The following is a 22,361-nucleotide window of genomic DNA, read 5'->3' on the forward strand; positions in this document are numbered from 1 at the left end:
TAAAAAACGTTTTTTAAAGTGTTGTGTATGTTTCCCCTAAACTCACTTAAAATAAATTCGCAGCCCTCGCTTTGCTAAACTCTAAACCCTCAACGCGCGCGCGCCTTCTCCTCACCACTCCTCTCCACGAGTTCTCCTCTCCACTCCTCTCCACGAGTGCCTTCTCCTCTCCTTCTCCTCTCCACGAGCGCCTTATCCTCTCCTTCTCCTCTCCACGAGTGCCTTCTCCTCTCCTTCTCCTCTCCACGAGCGCCTTCTCCTCTCCTCTCCACGCTTCTCCTCTCCACGAGCGCCTTCTCCTCTCCTTGCCGCGTGATCTCCTCTGAACCCTAATCTCGACCCAAACTCCTCACGCAAAACTCCTCACGTCGGCCCAACTCCTCCAAGTCGAGATCCCTAATCTCGCATTTCCCCATCTCCTCAATCAAAGTCAGCTTACCCTTCCTAATCTTCTCACGGCTCCTCAACTCCTCTGAACCCTTCGATCTTAGTTCCTTCCTCGCAGAGCAGATTCGAGAGTAGGAGGAACGGAAGAAAGAAAGGTAAAATTTCTTCCATCCCTCTAGAATAAGATTTTGTTTATTTTTAATTATTTTCCGAACTAGCCATTTTGCCGGATTCATACTGCATCAATTTTCCCCCTCCCCTGATTCCTATGATCTGTTTCTCCATTGACTGATGCTTTAATTTCTAATTCAGTACCCACCTCTGCATGGGATATATATATATATATATATATATATATATATATATAAAACTAGAGTGTCATTGAGCTTTCAGTAAGATCGCAGATTGTAACGTTGTTGGTCTGTATTCAGAAAGTTATATGCATTAACTTTTCTGTCCGTGATATTCTTCAGGTTTGCTAACAGTATGCGAAGTGCTTGCTTATCAGAGCATGTGTTGATCTTTTTTAGCAGAGCATTTTTATGTTTACCTGGTAAAAAGGTGAAGCAGCATCACATGAATGAAGGCACAGTCCTAGACTTGATTTTGAAACCTGTGCATGACACTTCACTGGTTTTGCAGTTATATATATGTAGCTGGAGCAAGAGGGGGAATTAGTTCAAGCCATTTTTTTCCCCCTGGAAGGAGAGCCCGGGTGATGCATTAAAGCAGATCAAAAGTTCGTCCGAGTTAATTTTATTACTCTTACTCACTTGCAAAAGGTCCACTGAAAACTTTAGCTTAGATGCCAGATACAAGCTGAACGGTGAGTGTTTTTGTTACTTTCTGAGAATTGTCTGTATCTTATCTCGAAAGCAGGGGCTGCTGAACACTACTTTCTACCACCATTTCCAAAGAACATTAAGCATCGTGGCCTTGATGATTCAAGCTGCAAATCAATTTTTAAGTTTAATTATGAAGATCTCATCGTAATCGGCTTCTTTGGATCTTAATATTCTCGTTCAGCCCATCAAGTGTACACATCCTATGTTTCAATTTGTACACATTATGATTTCATTGACTCATGCCCATCAAGTGTTTGATTAAATGTCTCTTCCATTATATATATTTTAGTTGATACATTTTCTTTAGTTTAATTCCATGTAATGCTTGTTAGTTTAGTGATTTATGTTCCTATGATGTTTGTTCTTTATTTGAAACTTAGTTTACTTATAAAAGTACATCATATAGGACCATCCAGAATTGAATTAGTGGAGATTTTTCTAAATATTTGTATCAAGGGTCTACACTCTAGTACCATAAGAGCTAATGGACTACTTGATACCGGTAAAATAATTATGGATTTTGTTTCCATAGTTAATATGCGGTTAAATATACTTAGTGATGTTAAATGCAGCATTTTTTTTATCAATTAATATTGAGAGTGAAATTTTAACACGGATTTCTCTGATTGCTATTGCAAATGCATAACATCCATTTTTAACTTATAAAATTTTAAAGGAAATTTGTTTGATTATACATAATTGAATGAAAGTCCTATGCTTCTTTGGTAGTATGTATTGAAGTTGGTTAGCTGTATGATATTAGAGAAAAGGCATTTTTAATCCACGATATAATTCTATGATTATTTATACCTCTGGCCTGTTCATCAAGTCCTTGAGAATCTCAGGTGTTCTGATATCACTAGCAATTAATACATAAATATTTTCATTAATTAGAATATCTTTTAAGGTAGATGCAGATTAGATGAGCCGATTTAATCGATATCGGTTGATAAGTAATGGTTCTATTTTTTTAGGATGAAATCCGATGGGATTAGATATTGGTAGCCTAGCCAGGTGAAGATCTGATGATTGTTGAATCAAATTTTTGTAGCAAATTAAAATTGCAATTAAGGTTAATTAATCTATATCAATGCAATTTTGGTTGCTGCATTGGAATCAATGCAATTTTGGCCCTTCATACATTGGATCGTAATCGGTATAATCCTATGTATTTGCCTAGTTAATTTCCATTGGAATCTTAGTGTTATTGAACCTTACAAGGATGCTATTTACCTGTTGGATTCCCTAAGTTGCCGCATTCGCGATGATGATTCAAAATACGTAATGGAAATGTGAGTTCAGATTTCTTTTAGTAAATATTTATTATAATAAAAATCTTATTTAACAAATATTCTTAACGTATGAAGGGCCTTAAAATTGTTTAATTCAACCAAGGGAAGGAAAGGTAGGAAAAATGTTAAGTGGGAAGTAGTTAAGGTATGTGTACTTTTGTTTAACATATATTGTAATGTGTATAATTTTCATTAACAATTTGACTCTAATTACTATATATAGGCTCCTCAATCTCCTCTCCTGCGAAACAATGTGGTTTTTTTGTGATGCGATTTATGAGAGAAATTATTGAAGAAGTTGAGACTATTGAGAGAGATTCGCTGCAATCAATAGTAACATTATTTAGCTTATCTCAAATTATTTGACATAAACTATTTAAAATTGCAAAGTGATCAGTGTTGATTATTTTTTCCATTAACATAAATTGTGTATGCTCACAGTTCACAAAAATAGGGTACTCTCGTGAACAAATTGATGAGGTTCGGTCCGAGTTGGCGGAGTGCATACAAGATCATATTTATGAATAGGTATGGAATGATAGTTGCCATAATTCTATTTAGATTTAAGTTCATGGAATGGTGGTTTTTTTTGGTAATGGAATCATAGTTAATGCCAATTTTTTTGATGCAGTGCATAGTTACCAGATCGACCTTGAGCAGTTGACCCCAAAGAAAAGTTGTCACTGAAGTTTAAAAACTTGTGAAAATTTTTAGTGAATGATGATGTTTTGTGAATGATGATGTTTTGGAAAAATTGTCACTTAGGTGAAAGGATGTTTTCTGGATTAATATGCAAGTACAAAGCACTGTATTATATGTTATTCTGTAAAGTTCTGTCAGTGTAAATTATCTAGTTTCTTTATCTAGCTTTTGTTCCACTATTGGGTTTGTTTTTCTAATAATTACTCGTGCAACAAAATACTGAGCAAGAAGCTGTAGATCTTATAATCAGGTAAAGTAGAAAAAGTTAACTACTTCATTATGCTTTCATCTTAGTATTTGTATATTTGATTTGTCTTCTTTGAACCAGCTTCAAGTCAAAAAGCGAGATCCTCTAGATAGCTATTAAAAATAAGGTATTATTTGGTTTGTCGATGATCTTAATATTTGGTAATATTTGGTCTTTGATGCTCACGACAGAGTTCCAACGCTGCATGATTACCTTGTTCAAGCAGATTGCTCGCTGCCTCAGTAGCTCGCATTTTCAGGTTTGTTTCATCATTGATATTCCTTCTTTTTAGTGTTCTATATTAAAAGGAAATACTAACTGTCGATGAGATTGTTATCCTCTTGCTTGAACATGAATCAAAGTATATAAATTTGACCTTTTGATCCGAAAGTATAAAAAAGTTAATTGGATACTAGTTTTTTATTTTTTTTTGCAGTTGCATTTGTTGTATTTTCATATGTTTCTCGGTGAACTTCTAAACAATTCTTTTTTCATTAATTTATTAAGGCTTATTATAAGTTTCAGTTTGATGGTGCAAATTGTTTTCTTTTGTAATCCATCTGTTTCTTCTTTGGTTTAGGAAAGTTGAAGTGAATCCCTTGATAGTTGTTTCATAGGTTTGTTCCATTATTTTCCAGTACGTACTGGAATCACTATCAATAGCCCTCAAGGACTGTTTACAACCTTGCAATCAAATTAATTGGACTTATAATCTAATGTATGGTCATCTGGAGCATGAATATTGGAGGATTCATGAATGACTCTTCGGATGATGAATGTATGTCATTTAATATTGGTTCATGTATTTATTTAGATACATCTTGAGTATTCCTATAAATACCCTATGTATTTAACAATTCAAAGATGAAGAAAATCAGAAGTAGTTGAACACTAACACTTGGACGCCAACATTTTTGAGTTGGCGCCTAGATTTGACCATCTAACAGACACGGCTAAAGGATCAACTTCTATGAACACCCTTAATAACTTATACAGATATTTGTGAACAATTAGGTTGGTGGCTATCATTTATCCTCCCTTTTTGTTGTTTTTTCCATGTACCCAATGCAGTTTTCATTTCAAAGGTTCCAAGCTGATGAACAAGGATGGGTGGACACAATCAAGTCAGTGCGATTTGGAGGAGCTGTCAGGATTAGTACCATGGATTGGCTTGGGCAATCTCAATATTTGCGTCAAACTGTCTTCTGGCCTTCCCTATCATCTGCAGTATCTGAGGTATACTATGCACATTTACCGTGAATTTTCCTTATTGAGCTTGGGCTAGTGACGGTTACGAATGTATTTTATTTCAAGAACCGTATAAGCAAGTGTTCGTGCATCTAGTTTTATAACAATGCACTTCGTATCTTTGATCTAAAAAGCTTCTGAAACAAGTCATCTTCTCCAAGCATGCCCTGGTCAACATGCTAGTCACCTACTGGAGTCATTTCCTCGATGGCACGGATGAATACCTGAAATCCATCCTCTACTCCACCATTCTTTGCCACTCCTCAAGCCGAAACAACTGCAAAGGTAGAGTCAACATCAAGTATTACATTGTGCCCGGCTACAAGAAGACCGGGGCCGCAAAATCCAATAAAGACAGGTCAAACATCAATATATAAACACACTTACGGTATGAAGTGCATAATAAGTGTAGAATACAGATTACAGAACTCTTTGCATAGCACATAAACTAGCATCATTATAGGGGATCCCTTAGAAAAATATTAATGGTAGGAACTTGTTTCATGATGTTCTTAATATTTATTTTTGCTACCAATGTTTGGATTTCTTAACCAGTTCCTTAGTTAACTTTCTCTATTATTGAAACAAAGTTGAGTTATGGAATTCTTACATGAAATAAAAAATATCAAACTTGGCAGTATGTAATGAAGTTATGCTCAATAAAAGAATTAGTTTATATTGGTTTGGTAAATCATGTTAAAATTTTTAAAGAAGTCATCCCTTATTGCAGTTACTTGTGATTTTTCTTGTTGATAGATGTAATTTATATTTTTAGCCCATTGTACATCCAGTCAAAATGTCTCAAAATCTCAAAATCGTTCAATCATATCATTTTGCTACATTTTAGACAAAATAATAATGTGTGATGTCATTCTCTATCTCTCCCTCTCTGGCTTTGGAATGTTTATGATTTAGCTAATAAACCGTTAGACTATGGTTTTTCCCTGATGCTCACAGATTGCAACAGCATGTGCTCTCACAGCCTTTAAGTTGCGTCATCCAATAAAGATGTACCTTGATCGTAGCACGGATATGGTAATGGTAGGAGGAAGGCATCCAATGAAAATAACCTATTCTGTGGGTTTTAAATCCGATGGAAAGATTACGGCCTTGTACTTGAATTTGTTGGTAAATGCAGGCATATCAGAGGATTATAGTCCACTTATTTCACATGCCATTATAACTTGTCTAAAAAAATACAACTGGGGTGCTCTCGCTTTTGATATTAAACTATGCAAGACGAATCTTACAAGTAAATCATCGATGCGAGCACCAGGGCAGGTACAGGGATCTTACATTGCTGAAGCTATTATTGAGCGTGTAGCATCTTTCCTGTCCTTGAATGTCGATGTCGTGAGAAAAAGAAATTTGCATACATATGAAAGCCTGAAGTTTTTTTATGGAAGTAGCAGTGGAGAAGCTCCGGAATATACTTTACCTGCTATAGTTGATGAGTTGTTTACATCTGCAAGCTACTTCAATCGTCTTGAAATGGTATTGCATTTCAATAGTTGCAACAAATGGAAAAAACGAGGGATTTCTTGGGTACCAATTGTATATGAAGTGGAACCAATGCCAACACCAGGGAAAGTATCCATTCTAAATGATGGTTCAATTGTTGTTGAAGTCGGAGGAATTGAAATAGGCCAGGGACTGTGGACAAAGGTGAAGCAAATGGCTGCATTCGGTCTTGAACAGCTATGGGATGAAGAGAAAAAATATCTTTTGGATAGGGTTAGAATCATTCAAGCAGATACTCTGAGTTTGGTTCAGGGAGGTTTAACTGCTGGAAGCACCAAATCTGAAGCAAGCTGCGAAGCAGTTCGTCTAGCATGCTCTATTCTAGTCAGCAGATTAAAGCCTCTTAAGCAAAGTTTGGAAGAGCAAATGGGATCAATTTCATGGGACACCCTTATTACCCAGGTGTGTAATTACGTCATTAATCAAATGTACTACTGTTTATTTATTGGCAAGAAGCTAAGCTTATTTCTGTAGTCTGTATGTGTTAGCTAGCTTATGCAAGTGAAGGACAGGATAGCTTATATGCATTCACTTTTAGGGATTTCCTGGGCTTTTTTATATTTTGGAAATCAAAGCAGTTACTTCCTTTCATCCATTATGAACTAGTTACCTTACAATATACAGGCAAATTTGCAATATGTGAACTTATCAGCGAGTACATTTTGGGTTGCTGACGATACTTCATCATATCTAAATTATGGGGCTGCTATAAGCGAGGTAACCTCCTTTGTAGATCATTCATATGATTGGCTTGTAATCACATTGCTAGTCTGTTTTCTTGATTTTGAAAATTGTGTGCATTCTAGGTAGAAATTGATGTTCTCACTGGAGCTACTACGATATTGAGAGCAGACCTTACATATGACTGCGGACAGAGCTTGAGTCCTGCCGTGGATCTAGGACAGGTTTTTTTTTTTTCATCTGTCCTATTGATTTTATAATCCTAAATCACAATCAGCCGTATGTTCATATACTTATATCTGAGTGTTTCTGCAGGTTGAAGGGTCTTTTGTTCAAGGAATTGGATTTTTTGTCCTATTGATTTTGTTCAATATATAAAGAAAACTTGTCAGTTACGATATAAACACACTTACGGTATGAATTACATGTATATATAACATTGACATATTATTTAGTACGAGATTTACATGTATGAAAGTTTTCATACAAAATTTCTTGATTGCCTACAACCCCAGGTGTGCTGATGACAAGTTGAAGAAGATGGCTCTAAGAGTGATAGCTGAAAGCCTTTCAGAAGAAGAGATTGCTGGACTTAAAGAAGCAATTCCATGCGATGGACACCAACAACAGCGGTTAGTCAATGATGAGGTTTTGTAAAACTTGTGTGTTTGAAAAATTATTGTCATGAAGTTAAGGATAACTTGTATGATACAAATTTAATTTGTGGATCAATATGTATACATTTTGTTTGTATAATATAAAGTTTTATTTATTTGTTAAATAGTCTTATTATAAAAATGATTGTGGTTGTGGATATTCAATTATATGTAAATTTTGAGTATTTTTATAATTTTGCTATTTAATTAAACACTATTTTTTATAAATTTAAAAAGACAACGTTTTTAAGTAATAAAAGACAACGCTTAAAAAACAATGTCTTTGAGACCAACCACAACGCTTTTAAAGCGTTGTCTTTGATATGTGCATTTTTACAACAGCATCTTTAACAACGCTTTTTAAGAACGAATAGACAACGCTTAAAAAGCGTTGTCTTTGTGACCAACCACAACGCTTTTAAAGCGTTGTCTTTGATATGTGCATTTTTACAACAGCATCTATAACAACGCTTTTTAAGAACGAAAAGACAACGCTTAAAAAGCGTTGTCTTTGTGACCAACCACAACGCTTTTAAAGCGTTGTCTTTGATATGACTTTCTACAACACCATCTACAACATCACTTTTTAAGTACATACGACAACGCCAAAAAAGCGTTGTTGTTTAGCTTTTTTCTTGTAGTGACATTATCAAAGATAAGTCAAGATACCCGCCTCCAATAGCAGGTCCAATCTAGTCAAATCCAACGTTAAGACGCTCGTCTCGAATCAGTCCTGTAATACATGGTATCCAGATTTAGCTAATTACATATAAATAAATTAGCTAAATCAAATCCTCAAGAAGCTAACATAAATCCAAATCCAATTATAAACTCTAATTGGATCATCCAACTCCTCAATCGACTTTAACTAATCCTTACGAATTAGAACTTGCAATAAGCATAATCCATCTAAAATAATCAAACCCAATCATGATCTACATCTAAGATCAAAACCTACATTTAACTATTCAATCACACTAATCATGTATCAACTAGTGATATACTAACCATCTAGTAATCCATATCATCTCCAATTCAACACATACCTAATTCATCAACAATACAAACCAATTTCCCTACTTCTTACCTTAATCCACAGCCCAACAAATCCATAGCAAAGACAACTTACTGTCGGGACAGAGGTAGCTGTTGGAAATCAAGAAATGCCCTGCAATGCACTGTTTGGATCAAAATGAAGCTCAAGAAATCGACATCTAAACAACAACCAAATTTCCAGAACAACCTAAGCACCTTACCTCTTCCTCTAATTGCCTGCGATGACCAAGAACCCGAAGAAGCTGCTGCTGGAAACCTTAATACCAGAGACTCAGACCGATAACAAGGTGGCTGCTGGCACTGGGCAGTGAAGTCAGCGTCGGACTGGTGGTCGGTGGCAGCACAGAAGAGATTGGAGCGGGGCGGTGGCGCTATGCAGAGATGCGGCAGAGAGGAAGAAGTCGACGTCGGGAAACTAGGGCTTGGCGTGGAGAAGGCCGGCGTTGTCCCGTGTGGCGGCGGCGCTTGGCACGGAAGGAGGAGAGAAGAAGAGGAAGAAGGGAGAGGAAGGGAAATCGGCAGTGGCGAGGAGAAGGCGATGTCACGTGAGAGGTTCGGCGTGGAGAGAAGAAAAAGGGAAGTCAGCGTCGACGATTTGGGGAGAAGGAAACCGTCGGGTGAGCACGGGTAAGAAACGGAGGAAAAGAGAAAAATATAAGAAATATAAATCGTTTCCTCGTTTAAATGGGTAGCCTAAACAGGCTTTCCCGGGGCCTATTTTTATATCCCCATAAACTCGTCCATACGAGCTCCGAAAAATTTTCGAAAAATTTCGAAAAATTTTGAAAAATTCCCTTATCATTATTTGCCATTTTTCGGTATTTTACATTCTCCCCCACTAATAAAAATTTGGTTCCCAAATTTCGTTATCTACCATCAACAAATACTAACCACAAGTAAGCAGTTTAATGCGGAACGGTAAATTAAATCACATACCTCAAGTGAAAAGATGGGGGGTATCGAGCTCGGATACTTTAACCAGTCGAATTATCTTGTTACGCAACTGACGCTCTTTCCGGTCCAAAATCTGTACCGGAACCTCCTTGTAGGTAGCGTTAGGCTGAACGGGAACTGAGATATCTGTCAGCACATGTGTCGGGTCGGGTACGTATCTCCTCAACATAGATACGTGGAATACGTCGTGGACGACTGCCAGGAACGGTGGTAGTGCCAGACGGTAAGCTACCGCTCCAATCCTCTCCAAGATTTGGAAAGGTCCAATGTATCGTGGAGCTAGCTTACCTCTGAGGCCAAATCTCTCACCCCTTTCATGGGTGAGACTCGAAGAAAAACATGGTCATCAATAGAGAACTCTAAGAGTCTCCGACTCCGGTCAACATAACTCTTATGGCAGTCATGTGCCTCTGACATCCTCTGTATGATAGTACGGACCAACTCTACTTCATGCTGAGCTCTATTAGGTCCCAACAACTGGGCCTCTCCAACCTCATCCCAGAGGGTGGGTGTCCGACAAGGCCTACCATACAACGCTTCAAACGGTGCCATCAGGATAGCCGAATAAAAGATGTTGTTGTAGGCAAACTCTACCAATGGCAAGTGGTCCTCCCAACTGCCTCCAAAATCCAATACACAAGATCTCAGCAAGTCCTCTAAAGTCTGAATGGTCCGCTCTGACTGTCCATCTTTCTGCAGATGGAAAACTGTACTGAATCGGAGCTGAGTGCCCAAGGCCTGCTGCAGACTCTGTCAAAAACGAGACGTGAACCGGGGGTCTCTATCCGAAATAATAGTCAACGGGACACCATGTAATCTGATGATCTCCCGGCAATACAGATCTGCCAATCGATCCAGGGAATCAGTCTTCTGGATCTCTAAGAAATACGCGGATTTGGTTAATCGATCAACAATTACTCAAATCGTGTCATAGCCTAGTCGTGTCCTAAGTAAACCCACCACAAAGTCCATGGTGATATGTTCCCATTTCCACTTAGGAATAAGAATCCTCTGTAGAAATCCGACAGGTCTCTGGTGCTCATACTGTTGGATCGAAAAGAATTTAGATATCTCCACAATAGCATGATATTGTCCACTTTGGGCCTAGACCCTCATGGCTTTGCTCTTGGGCTCTCCCCAAAAGACCTCATGCCAATGGAGATATCTTTTCTCTTATAAACCCATGATCTTTCCCATGTGTTTCCAATATGGAACTATGTTTGCAACCTTACAACCCCAACAATCCCCCCCTCAAACAAAGGACCATAAGCTTCCCACGTCCGATCCTCGACCCACCAGGTCTTCCTGCCCCTCGGTCCACCCGACCTACTAGAACTTCCTTGCCTAGTCGCAACTAGGACTTCTTGCCTGGTGTCTGGTCCTCTTGATCCGAACATAGGAGCCCCCACTTTCTTTGTTCGAGGTCAATATTATACCCACATGGCTCAATCAGACCATAGTGCTTGTGCGCAGTCGACGGTTAAACCTTCTGGCAGTCCGGGCTCTGATACCAATTGTTAGATCGAAAAGAATTTAGATATCTCCACAATAGCATGATATTGTCCACTTTGGGCCTAGACCCTCATGGCTTTGCTCTTGGGCTCTCCCCAAAAGGCCTCATGCCAATGGAGATATCTTTTCTCTTATAAACCCATGATCTTTCCCATGTGTTTCCAATATGGGACTATGTTTGCAACATTACAACCCCAACACATACTTCACCTGCTGACAGACCAGACATCTCGCTACCAATTTTGCGATGTCTTTCTTCATACCGTTCCACCAGTAGGAACGCCTCAAATCTCGATACATGCGAGTCCCGCCTGGGTGGATCGTAAATCGAGAGCGATGAGCCTCCTTAAGTAGCTCCTCCCTGACCGGGTGAGATGGAGGTACGCATAAGCAGCCTCGAAAATATATATAATACCTGCTTCATCTCGTGTGAACTTGGTCTATTGCCCAGAAGCTATCTGGCTGTCAATGGACTGTAAATGCTGATCTCTGACCTGGGCCTCCTGAATCCTCATCCTGATCGAGGATTGAGCAACCATGGTAACCAGAATACCCTGCTTTGTCCGTCCCTGCTCCCCAAGGCCCAATTCGAAGAATCCCTGAATCAAGTCTGTGACTGAAACCCCGTGGCAAGCCAAAGTCCCTCTGGACTTCCTGCTGAGTGCATCGACAACCACATTAGCTTTTCCTGGATGATAGCTAATGATACAGTCATAATCCTTCAGGAACTTCATCCATCTCCTCTGTCGGAGATTAAGTTCCTTCTGGGTGAAAATATATTTGAGACTCTGTGATCCGTGAGAATCTCAAAGGTAATACCGTGCAGATAATGCCGTCAAATCTTCAAGGCAAAAATAATGGCGGCCAGCTACAAGTCATGTACTGTGTAGTTCTTTTCATACTCCTTCAACTGCTAAGAAGTAGGAGACTACCCTGCCGTGCTGCATCAAAACAACGCCCAAACCCTGTAGAGAAGCATTGGTGTAGAGTACGAATTCGTTCTCTCCAGAAGGCAAAACCAAAACTAGAGCCAACACTAATCTCCGCTTCAACTCCTGGAAGCTGGTCTTGTAGTCCTCAAACCACGTGAACTTCACGCCTTTCCTGGTCAGGCGTGTCAGTGGCATAGCAACGCGTGGAAAACCCCCCCTTCAAGCCTCCGGTAATAACTAGCTCGACAAAGGGAGTTGCGAGTCTCATGTATAGACTATGACAACTCCCAACTGGTAACAACCTCTATCTCCTGTGGATCTATGGTATACCCCTACTGGTGACCATGTGTCTCAATCATCTTACAGAAGACAATCCAAATACGCACTACTAATCTTCACATATAGATATTCTCGTCGAAACATCTCTAGAACTATGCAAAGATGGTGTACGTTATACACCTCAGATCAGGAATAAAACACCACATCGTCAATAACGATACGAATTCTGATCCAATATCCTAGGGATACCCAAATCATCGAGTTCATGATAACATCTAGGGCACTATTAGCCTAAATGATAAACCAAGAACCTATAATGTCCGTAAATCAGACATCCTCAACCATAAGATCCTCGACAATAAACACCGAGTAATAGATCCTCCAGTGTGAGAGCAACGCTCCATCATAAGAAATACCACATAGGTGGGAGCAAGGCTCTACTACAAGAAATCCTCAATATCTGGGAGTAACACTCCACTACAAATAATCCATAATATGTATCTGCAATAAATATGGGAGCAATTCTCTGCTACAAGTAATCCGCAATATGTGGGAGCAACGCTCCACCACAAACAATCCATAACATGTGTGGGAGCAACGCTCCACCACAAACAATACATAAGTGCTCAAGGCACCCAACTATCCAGCTAGAGTATGCACGAGATCTCTCTACCACAGATCACTGTGGATAGCCTAGGGTATAACAACCCAGTAAACAAATCAAATCCATAGTCAACTCTATCATCATCCTAGTGGGTCGGTCACCTACTAATAGGAGAATTAGTTGACAGGGTAATACAACCAATAACATAATGTAGACACTCAATATTCTACATTCAACATAGGTAGAATCATCATGATGCTACTAACCATACACCTGGCACACGTGCACACACAACATATGTATGATCAACATAATCCTCCAATTAGTACACACCAAACATACTCACAACATAGGTATAAATCATCGTGATACCTCCAACAATGCATACCGAACCCGTGTGCATATATCAACATAGGTATAATCGACAATACACCTCAAACAACACTCACATGATATATATACACATATGCCAAGAGTATAATCAACGCAATACTTCCAACAAATCATAATCGACACGAGTGTACACACAGAACAAATATAATGAACAAGATTCCTCGAATATTATACCGAACACATCTGCACATATTACCACTCAGATTAAATCGATAAGATACCTCCAATAAAACACTCAAACACATGTGCACATTTCACAACATAGATTTAATCGATAAAATACCTCCAATAAACCAATCAGACCACTCGGGTATAATCTACTAGAAACCCACAACACTCATAACTGGAAAAGTATACACCCACTACATGCAATTAGACCGTCCATCATAACACTCCTACAACACATAATAATCATATGTACACACCACATATATAGGAATAATCAGCATATTAACTCAATCAACCTGACATTCCCTATGCTACCTTCTAAGTCATCCAACTAGGTACATAAAGTCTAAAATTAAAGTACCCATGGAATAGGATACAGCGATCCTCTATAGACTGACCAAACCGACCATGGTATACGGCTAATTCAGTCTGTTTCCATGTCAGTACAAGCCATATACTCAAATGTACTCTAGATACCTCACTAAGCACAAATAACTAGATTCGAACTCTAAAAATAGAGTATGATAGTCCTCTACTGATCGGATCAACAAAACTAAATCGATCATCTACTAACTAATCAAGAATACCTTAATCCTCTACAAGTCACTAAGGTATATCAATCCACGACTACCCAAATCAACAAGTGTAAATCAGACTTCTTCTGACCAATGTAATAAGAGTACATCAATTATCTACTTACAAAATTTACTAAGATAACATGGTATTCTACTGGCTAAGTCAACATGAATATATAGATACTATCCACTATCTAGCTAATAATAACAGAGGCTGGTATGTGCCTCCATCTTCTAACCAACTAGTAGTAACAGAAGCTAAAACTACTGGGGGTGCACTACAAGAAAAAAGCCTAACAACAACGATTTTTCACCGTTGTCGTAGCCCATTTTGAACTGTTGTTAAAAGCCGTGTTGTTAAAAGGGGTGCTCAAAGACAACAGTTTTTAACCGTTGTCTTTGAAGGCAAAGACAACATTTTTACAACGGTGAAAAATTGTTGTCTTTTCCTTCAAAGACAACAGTTTTTCACCGTTATTTTTGAGCGTCTACCTTTAATAACAGGGTCTTCAACAACAGTTTTAAACTATCTACGACAACGGTGAAAAACCGTTGTCTTTTTTAGATAAAAAAAAAAATTAATACACAATTTTCCAATATTATAAATCATTCAAAATATTAAATTTTAAAATAAAATTTAATATATAATTTTCTAATATTCAAAAATAATATCTATAACATTCTGAAGAAATTTCATAAGCAACCAACAAAATGATAACACTATTAAAACAAAGGTAGAACAATATAATACGAGATTTTCTACTTAGATGTCGGTGAAGAGGAGGGACTGCAGCTCCTAGTGCTCCTTAATTTGTTAAAGTCTCACCATTTTTTTAGTTTGTCGGCATTCTTCCCAGTACTCTTGAGGGCACCTATTCGAATAAAGATATATATTACAAATTAGAAACTAAACTGTACGCGTGATTCTAATTGCACTGCATAAATGTTACATAACCATAAAAACCATTTGATCTAGTCATCTAACAGAAGTGCAAAAAGCGTTATCTAAATTTCTTATTAAGCAGAATTTTCATTTTATGTCACTGCATACAAAGCTTCTATTATAAACCATGCAAACATTATTTTTCCCAGTGATCAAGCAGCATTAATTCTAAAAGGTACAATCTAATGCAAACGTTCCCACACACTCCATATGATGCTAAGGAGTAAGTCATACATTAAATTCTAAAAGGGGCCATTAAAGGAAAGAATGCCTTAAATAAAAATGAATCCAGAAAGTATCATTCCATATGTACTAATAGAAATCTTCGTTTATAGCCAACTGCAAATACATTTCATATTTATTTAAAATTTTAATAACATAATAAATCTAAAAAATTTATAATATTTCACTGAAAGATTAATTAAAATCACACCAGATGATAAGGCCGAGCTATCATTCCTCCAAGTGTATCCTAGAATCTTTGTAATGAGCACGTTGAGACGGAATATGTCATTGAGTACATAAAAGCTCCCTGAGGTGTTGGAATCAGATGAAACATCTACAAAAATAAGCACCATTGATTAATAAGTCATTGATTAATTAGATAATGGAATATACAAATAGAGATTAATTAAAATAAATAAAGGATCTAACAATTACCACTATAATTGACTAAAATTAACAATCAAGAGCTAGGTTGAAGAATGTTTTAAAACATTCTTCAATGTATAAGGAAGCAACTAGAAGTGTTTAACAACTCAGGAATTGAAAATAATGCAAATGCAAACAAATTTATAGATCAAATAAACAAAAACGGGACAACTCTTCAACAAATTTCTATAATCAAGTGATATAAATAAACTGCAGAATTTCATGCGTGGGTAAATCTCGAGTCAAATGCCAATTGAAAGATCAATGTAAAACATGGCATAGACAGAGAAAGGAACATAGGAATACAGAGCAGTAGGTAAAAACATGTCTATTGAACTGAAGAAAAGCCATCATATCGTGTATGCTAACAATCACCAAATGGTTACTAATTATATAATTACCTGATGCTTTGTGGCAAGCAAGTGCAGTTCAAAAGCCAGCACCTACATCCAAAAACAAATGCTGAAAACATCAAAATTATTGAATCTATATTTTGGCAAATATAATCTTAGATGAGTGAACTACCATATAGTTTGGGTTTAAATATTTCCAAACACTAGCCGGACTTGACAATCAATTTCACATACAACAATTACAGAAGAGTTGAACTTACTTTTGTATCGCTCTCCAATGCAGCTTTTGCTGAGCTCATTCCACCTCCGTATCTGCAAGTTGATGCAAGAACTAAACAAGTATTCCAAATTATAAACTTTGGAATAAACAAGGGAAAAGGTTATACCCTGGGATTGCCCTTTCGGAAGCTATGTATGTCAAAGATATTGAAGCACCGCTTGCCATGTTTAATGGAGACATCCAAAACAAAGTGAAGATGAGATATAAAATCTATGTGCCAACAAGAAAAGGAATTGTTTGATAACTTTATTTTGGGTTTTATTATAACTACTAGCATTGCTTTATTATGTCCGTAAAGAAGAAGATATAATGATGCATTGATAATGATGTTCTTGTTAGGATCTCAAGTTGAAATATACACACAAATGGAACATGCAATTGTTTTGTTTTCATGGAATCGAAAGAAACCTGGATTCATTATTGGAAGAAAGTGCCGAAGCAGGGAGACAAAAGAGTAACTCGAAGCTGAAATTGTAGCAAGCTACCCTCTTCTAGATGTCTCCAAGAGTGGCTTCGTTACCTATTTATGAAAACTATAATTTAGAACTAAAGTAAAAAAACATCATGATTATATGATGGTGTAAGGTAATACCTCTGGTCCATTGGCAAGAGAATGCACGAGGATGTCAATCCTTCCAAAATCTTTCGTCACAGCCTCTGCCATTTCCTGCACCAAGCATAAGAAGGCATCAGTAACACAAGAGCGTGTGAAAAATCAAATGAATTATCATTCCAGGCTTTAGTTCTGTTTACACAGTCTCTTGGAGAAAAAATGTTTAATTAGCGTACAGAAAAGGGAATTCAAGTTCTGGTGAAAACAAAGAGTTGGTGTCTACCTTAACAGTCCAATTTGAGGATCCAACATAGTGTTTGTTTGTCTTGACCTAAAATAAACACCATACAAGCTGCTGATTATGATCATAAATTGGAATAAGTGCCAGGAACCAATTTTATCAAAAGTTTCTTTTACATACATCTTCAGGAATCATCAGGTGTATCGCAAACGACATCAAGAGGATATACTTTGACAATATCCATCAGTGAGCCATTTGGCAATATGTAAATACAATCTGAGAAAGATTACTATTGAACATGAAAGAGAAAAATAAATAAATCCAACCATGTATGCTCCTAATAATAGAGGAAGGCATACTTCCGTGACTTATCAAATTTGTCACACCTTAAGCTTGTCTCAAATATGTTCAGTGCCTATTGATGAATGATCCAACAGAAGGCTTATATTCCAGTGTTTATCTAATTACATAATGACAGAATAAACATGACTTCGGAAGCACCTACAAGCACCCATGTACCAACAAGTATTTCTGCCCCAGCAGCGGCAAGAGCCTTTGTGATTGCCCAGCCATAACCATTATCATCAACAACTCCAGCAATAAATGCCCTTTTGCCTAAATAAGAACACATTATCATCAGTATTCCCAGCAACCAAAATGTCATAAAATTTAGGAATCAAGCACATAATCTAAATTACAAACATCACAAGCGTCATGAATAATTACCAACAACAAACACAACTAATTAACTTCTCTACTATATTCACAGTCAACAAAATCAACCAATTTATGATTAAAATTCCTATAGTTATTCAACCAAAATAGATCAAATTAATTAGGAAAAAAGAAAAGGGCGAGAGTTTCAAAAGCAGGTAGTGATGTCGCTGCCTCACGACAGGACACTGCCCGATAAGGAATTGACCCCTTCGTGTGCGATCATTTGTGAACTGATTGCCTGGCGAGGCATGGCCCCCTCGTGTGCCTCCATTTACAAACTAGCCATAAGTGAACTAGCAGCCTGGTGAGGTTGTGGCCCTCTTGAGTGCGGCCACAGGCGAAGCGATCACTCGTCGCCTGGCGAGGCAGCGCGCGGTGCTGCGGAGAGGGAAGAAATAAGAAATAGGTTACCTTTGAGCTCATCTTGGTTGCTGCTGAGAGGGAAGAAACCTGTCTGCACTGAAGGAAAGAAGGGGGTGGGAGAGGGAAGAAAACGGGCGGCGCTGCAAGGAGGAAACGAAAGGATCAGGAGGATCGGGTGGGTGGAAAGAGATTTGGAATAGGTCTAATATGATTATAATTATAATGACACTTACAAAATGTGTCATCATACACCATCTAATATGATATTTTTCTAAAAATATAATTAGTTTTTATAAGTGTCATTATAATTTATTTATATTGACACTTTTTAATAGGTGTCATGAAGAAAGTGTTATAATAAATCATTTTTCTAGTAGTGGAGGAGCATCTTTCGCGGAGGAGTCGTGAAGGAGGAGTCGGAGATAGGTTTTTGTTCGTTGAAGAGTCACAGAGAAGTGGGTTTTTAGGTTTTTTTTTCAAGAAGTTAAAAAAACTATTGTGTTTTTAGGATTCAACAACATTCAATAGACAACAGTTTAATAAAACTGTTGTATATTATCACATAAGCAACACTAAAAGACAATAGTTTTTTAAAACCGTTGTCTTTGACACACATTAGACAACGATTTTTTGAAAAACTGTTGTTATTTAAAAAATATTATGGTGAACAACAACAGTTTTCAATAAAACTGTTGTTAAATGGAAAAAAGACAACAATTTCTTGAAAAATTGTTGTCTATTAGGTGTGGTTAAATCCAGAAATTCTTGTAGTGGTATGATATGAAAAATCACCAGAGACTATAATCCTTAATCTCTATTAAGGTCGACCAAGATCAGTGGCTAACCCATCACATGTAATATGTGCTACAACAACCAGAGAGGTACTAAGTAAAAAGTGCTAATACATGTCATAACTATCATAGTCAACAATGCATATACTAACAAAAGTATATGATAACAATATACCAACATACCTCCTATAGCTTAGAGATGTCCTGCTGCTGCCAGGTCCCAAAACCCAAAAAAGTCACATCGAGAAAACTAAAACACAAAATTTGAAACACGGGATATAAGACTCGTAAACCATGCTCTGATACCAAATAAATTGGTATCAGATAAATTTCAAAAATCCAGAACATATAGCAAGTATCGTATACCTGCTTTAATACCACTAAATTGTCACGCCCCGGGGAAGTCCCTGTCCAAAAAAATTTCGGCAGCACCTCACCTGTACGGGTGACAATCTGAAACATTTCTACAGACACAGTATACATCAGCCACAGGCGGCTGGAACATACACACAACCACGCAGTTTATATGTAGCCTACTCGGCTGATACAATAAAAACACCACCACGCAGTTATATGTAAAATCAAAAGTCCACTCGGCTGTACCAGACCAAACACAGCGGAATACAATAGAAAATCAAATACAAACCAAAATGCAAGACTGTTAGCCGGCTAGGCTTACACCACACAACAACACAACACTCCAGAAAAAAAATCGAAACACAAAGCCAAATACACACATATCATTTACCAAGATAAAAAAAAATAAACAAAATGCAGAGACTGGTCTTCTAATGTGACGTGGGGACCGGCAGACAGGACACTCCAAGCAACTCCATAAACAACCTGGTACCTGAAAAAGATAGTGTCCACGGGGGTGATTTCAACAACTCAGCAGATACCTAGTTGACATGTATAGTAAACTATAACAAATGATAATAACTATGGAGTACAGTCTCCTGGACAAAAGCTGGAAGATGCACAATAGAAAAAGCTGAAGAGAACTGTACTCACCAGGGCCTCCTATCAGAATAGTCAGGTTGTCAAACCGAGAGTATCATGAATCCTGTATGCATGTCAAACATATGCATCCATCCAAATGCAGCATATAAATGCAATAAACACAATCAGTAAATGCATAAATGCATATGATGCCAATGACATGGTCACCCCTGATGCCAGTCAGCCATCTCACACACAATGGTGAGACCGAGTGGATAGGGCTGTGACAACCGTGCACTCTGCAGTCACTGCTCCTGATGAGTGACCTAGTGGACGGGATGCTGTCGGAGTACACCTATCCTCCTACCCCAAATCATAAATGGGGGAGCTCAATGCTCTCATCTCCCGGTACACGATGACGGGGAGGAATCTCTGACGTGCTACCACACTGCGTCACACTACCCATGAGCGGACCAACGGAGCACCGACAGAGCCCAAACTGACGTGCTACCACGCTACGTCACGCTACCCATGAGCGGACCAACGAAGCACCGACAGAGATGAAACTGGCGATGTGCTCAACAATAATGGAACAGACTATCGCGCAGCATGTAATCATGTGAATGGTGCATGACACTAAGCATGGCAAAAATCCTGAACATCATAGCAATATCCATATATAAATATAAAATGTGTACCCTAGTATCAATAAGTCATATCCGAAGATCTAAGGTACACCAGTCCGGTATGGTATGAATAAAAACCTAGGTCCTGAACATAATAAGGCATGGTATGTCACTACCTCTCTGAGTATATATATAATCATGTTGATATGTTTAGTAGGTCCAAAGAAAGGTACCCGCCTCCAATAGCAGGTCCAATCCAGTCAAATCCAACGTTAAGACGCTCGTCTCGAATCAGTCCTGTAATACATGGTATCCAGATTTAGCTAATTACATATAAATAAATTAGAATTTGCATCCAAATCCAATTATAAACTCTAATTGGATCATCCAACTCCTCAATTAACTTTAACTAATCTATACGAATTAGAATTTGCAATAAGCATAATCCATCTAAAATAATCAAACCCAACCATGATCCACATCTAAGATCAAAACCTACATTTAACTATTCAATCACACTAATCATGTATCAACTAGTGGTATACTAACCATCTAGTAATCCATATCATCTCCAATTCAACACATACCTAATTCATCAACAATACAAACCAATTTCCCTACTTCTTACCTTAATCCACTGCCCAACAAATCCATAGCAATGACAACTTATTGTCGGGACAGAGGTAGCAGTTGGAAATCAAGAAACGCCCTACAATGCACTGTCTGGATCAAAATGAAGCTCAAGAAATCGACATCCAAACAACAACCAAATTTCCAGAACAACCTGAGCACCTTACATCTTCCTCTAATTGCCTGCGATGACCAAGAACCCAACGAAGTTGCAGCTGGAAACCTTAATACTAGAGACTCAGACCGATAACAAGGTGGCTGCTGGCACTGGACGACTGGTAGACTGGTGCTAGGGCAGAGAACAATCGGAATGGCGCCGGGCAGTGAAGTCAGCATCGGACTGGTGGTCAGTGGCAGCACAGAAGAGATCGGAGAGGGGCAGTGGCGCTGTGCAGAGATGCGGCAGAGAGGAAGAAGTCGACGTCGGGAAACTAGGGCTCGGCATGGAGAAGGCCGGCGTTGTCCCGTGTGGCGGCGGCACTTGGCACGGAAGGAGGAGAGAAGAAGAGGAAGAAGCGAGAGGAAGGGAAATCGGTAATGGCGAGGAGAAGGCGATGTCGCGTGAGAGGTTCGGCGCGGGGAGAAGAAAAAGGGAAGTCGGCGTCGACGATTTGGGGAGAAGGAAACCGTCGGGTGAGCACGGGTAAGAAATGGAGGAAAAGAGAAAAATATAAGAAATATAAATCGTTTCCTCGTTTAAATGGGTAGCCTAAACAGGCTTTCCCAAGGCCTATTTTTCTATCCTCGTAAAATCGTCCATACGAGCTCCGAAAAATTCCCGAAAAATTTCCAGAAATTCAAAAAAATTCCCTTATCATTATTCGCCATTTTTTTGGTATTTTACAAAAATTTTCAAGGTTAGGGCATAACCTAAGCTCGCCCTTAATGCATGCCTAGGTGTTACAAATTAGCTTAACCCTAAAAAGTTGTTGCTCCCCCTAAATCCAAAACAGTCTATAATATTGAGGTGATAAGGTAATTTGTCCTAATAATCCATATGCAAATATGAATCAAGCTACGAAGAAGCATTTGGAGATCAGTGCTGAAAAAATTGTACTGGTCGACTGATTAGTACCCCAATCGACTAGTATCGTTTTTATCTAACAGTATTCTGAGATAAATTTTAGAAGAATTTACACATAATAGATGAAAGAGACACATAGATATGAGTATGATACTACACATACTAACAACAAATCATAAGCATAAAAGGATTTCACAC

General features: G+C 38.2%; 1 protein-coding gene and 1 pseudogene across 1 annotated transcript; one reads left to right on the top strand and one right to left on the bottom strand.

Annotated features, from left to right (window-relative positions):
* The first annotated feature begins 1,716 nt into the window (after positions 1-1,716).
* Positions 1,717-7,301, top strand: LOC121986682 (indole-3-acetaldehyde oxidase-like). The gene is made up of 5 exons (XM_042540635.1): positions 1,717-1,734; positions 5,679-6,644; positions 6,867-6,959; positions 7,049-7,147; positions 7,239-7,301. The coding sequence occupies exons 1-5, from the start codon at positions 1,717-1,719 to the stop codon at positions 7,299-7,301; spliced, it is 1,239 nt and encodes a 412-aa protein (XP_042396569.1).
* Positions 7,302-14,875: 7,574 nt separating this feature from the next.
* Positions 14,876-18,213, bottom strand: LOC121986683 (annotated as a pseudogene).
* Between the last annotated feature and the right edge of the window lie 4,148 nt (positions 18,214-22,361).

The sequence above is a fragment of the Zingiber officinale genome, chromosome 5B (genome assembly GCF_018446385.1).
Source record: "Zingiber officinale cultivar Zhangliang chromosome 5B, Zo_v1.1, whole genome shotgun sequence".
NCBI classification, from domain to species: domain Eukaryota; kingdom Viridiplantae; phylum Streptophyta; class Magnoliopsida; order Zingiberales; family Zingiberaceae; genus Zingiber; species Zingiber officinale.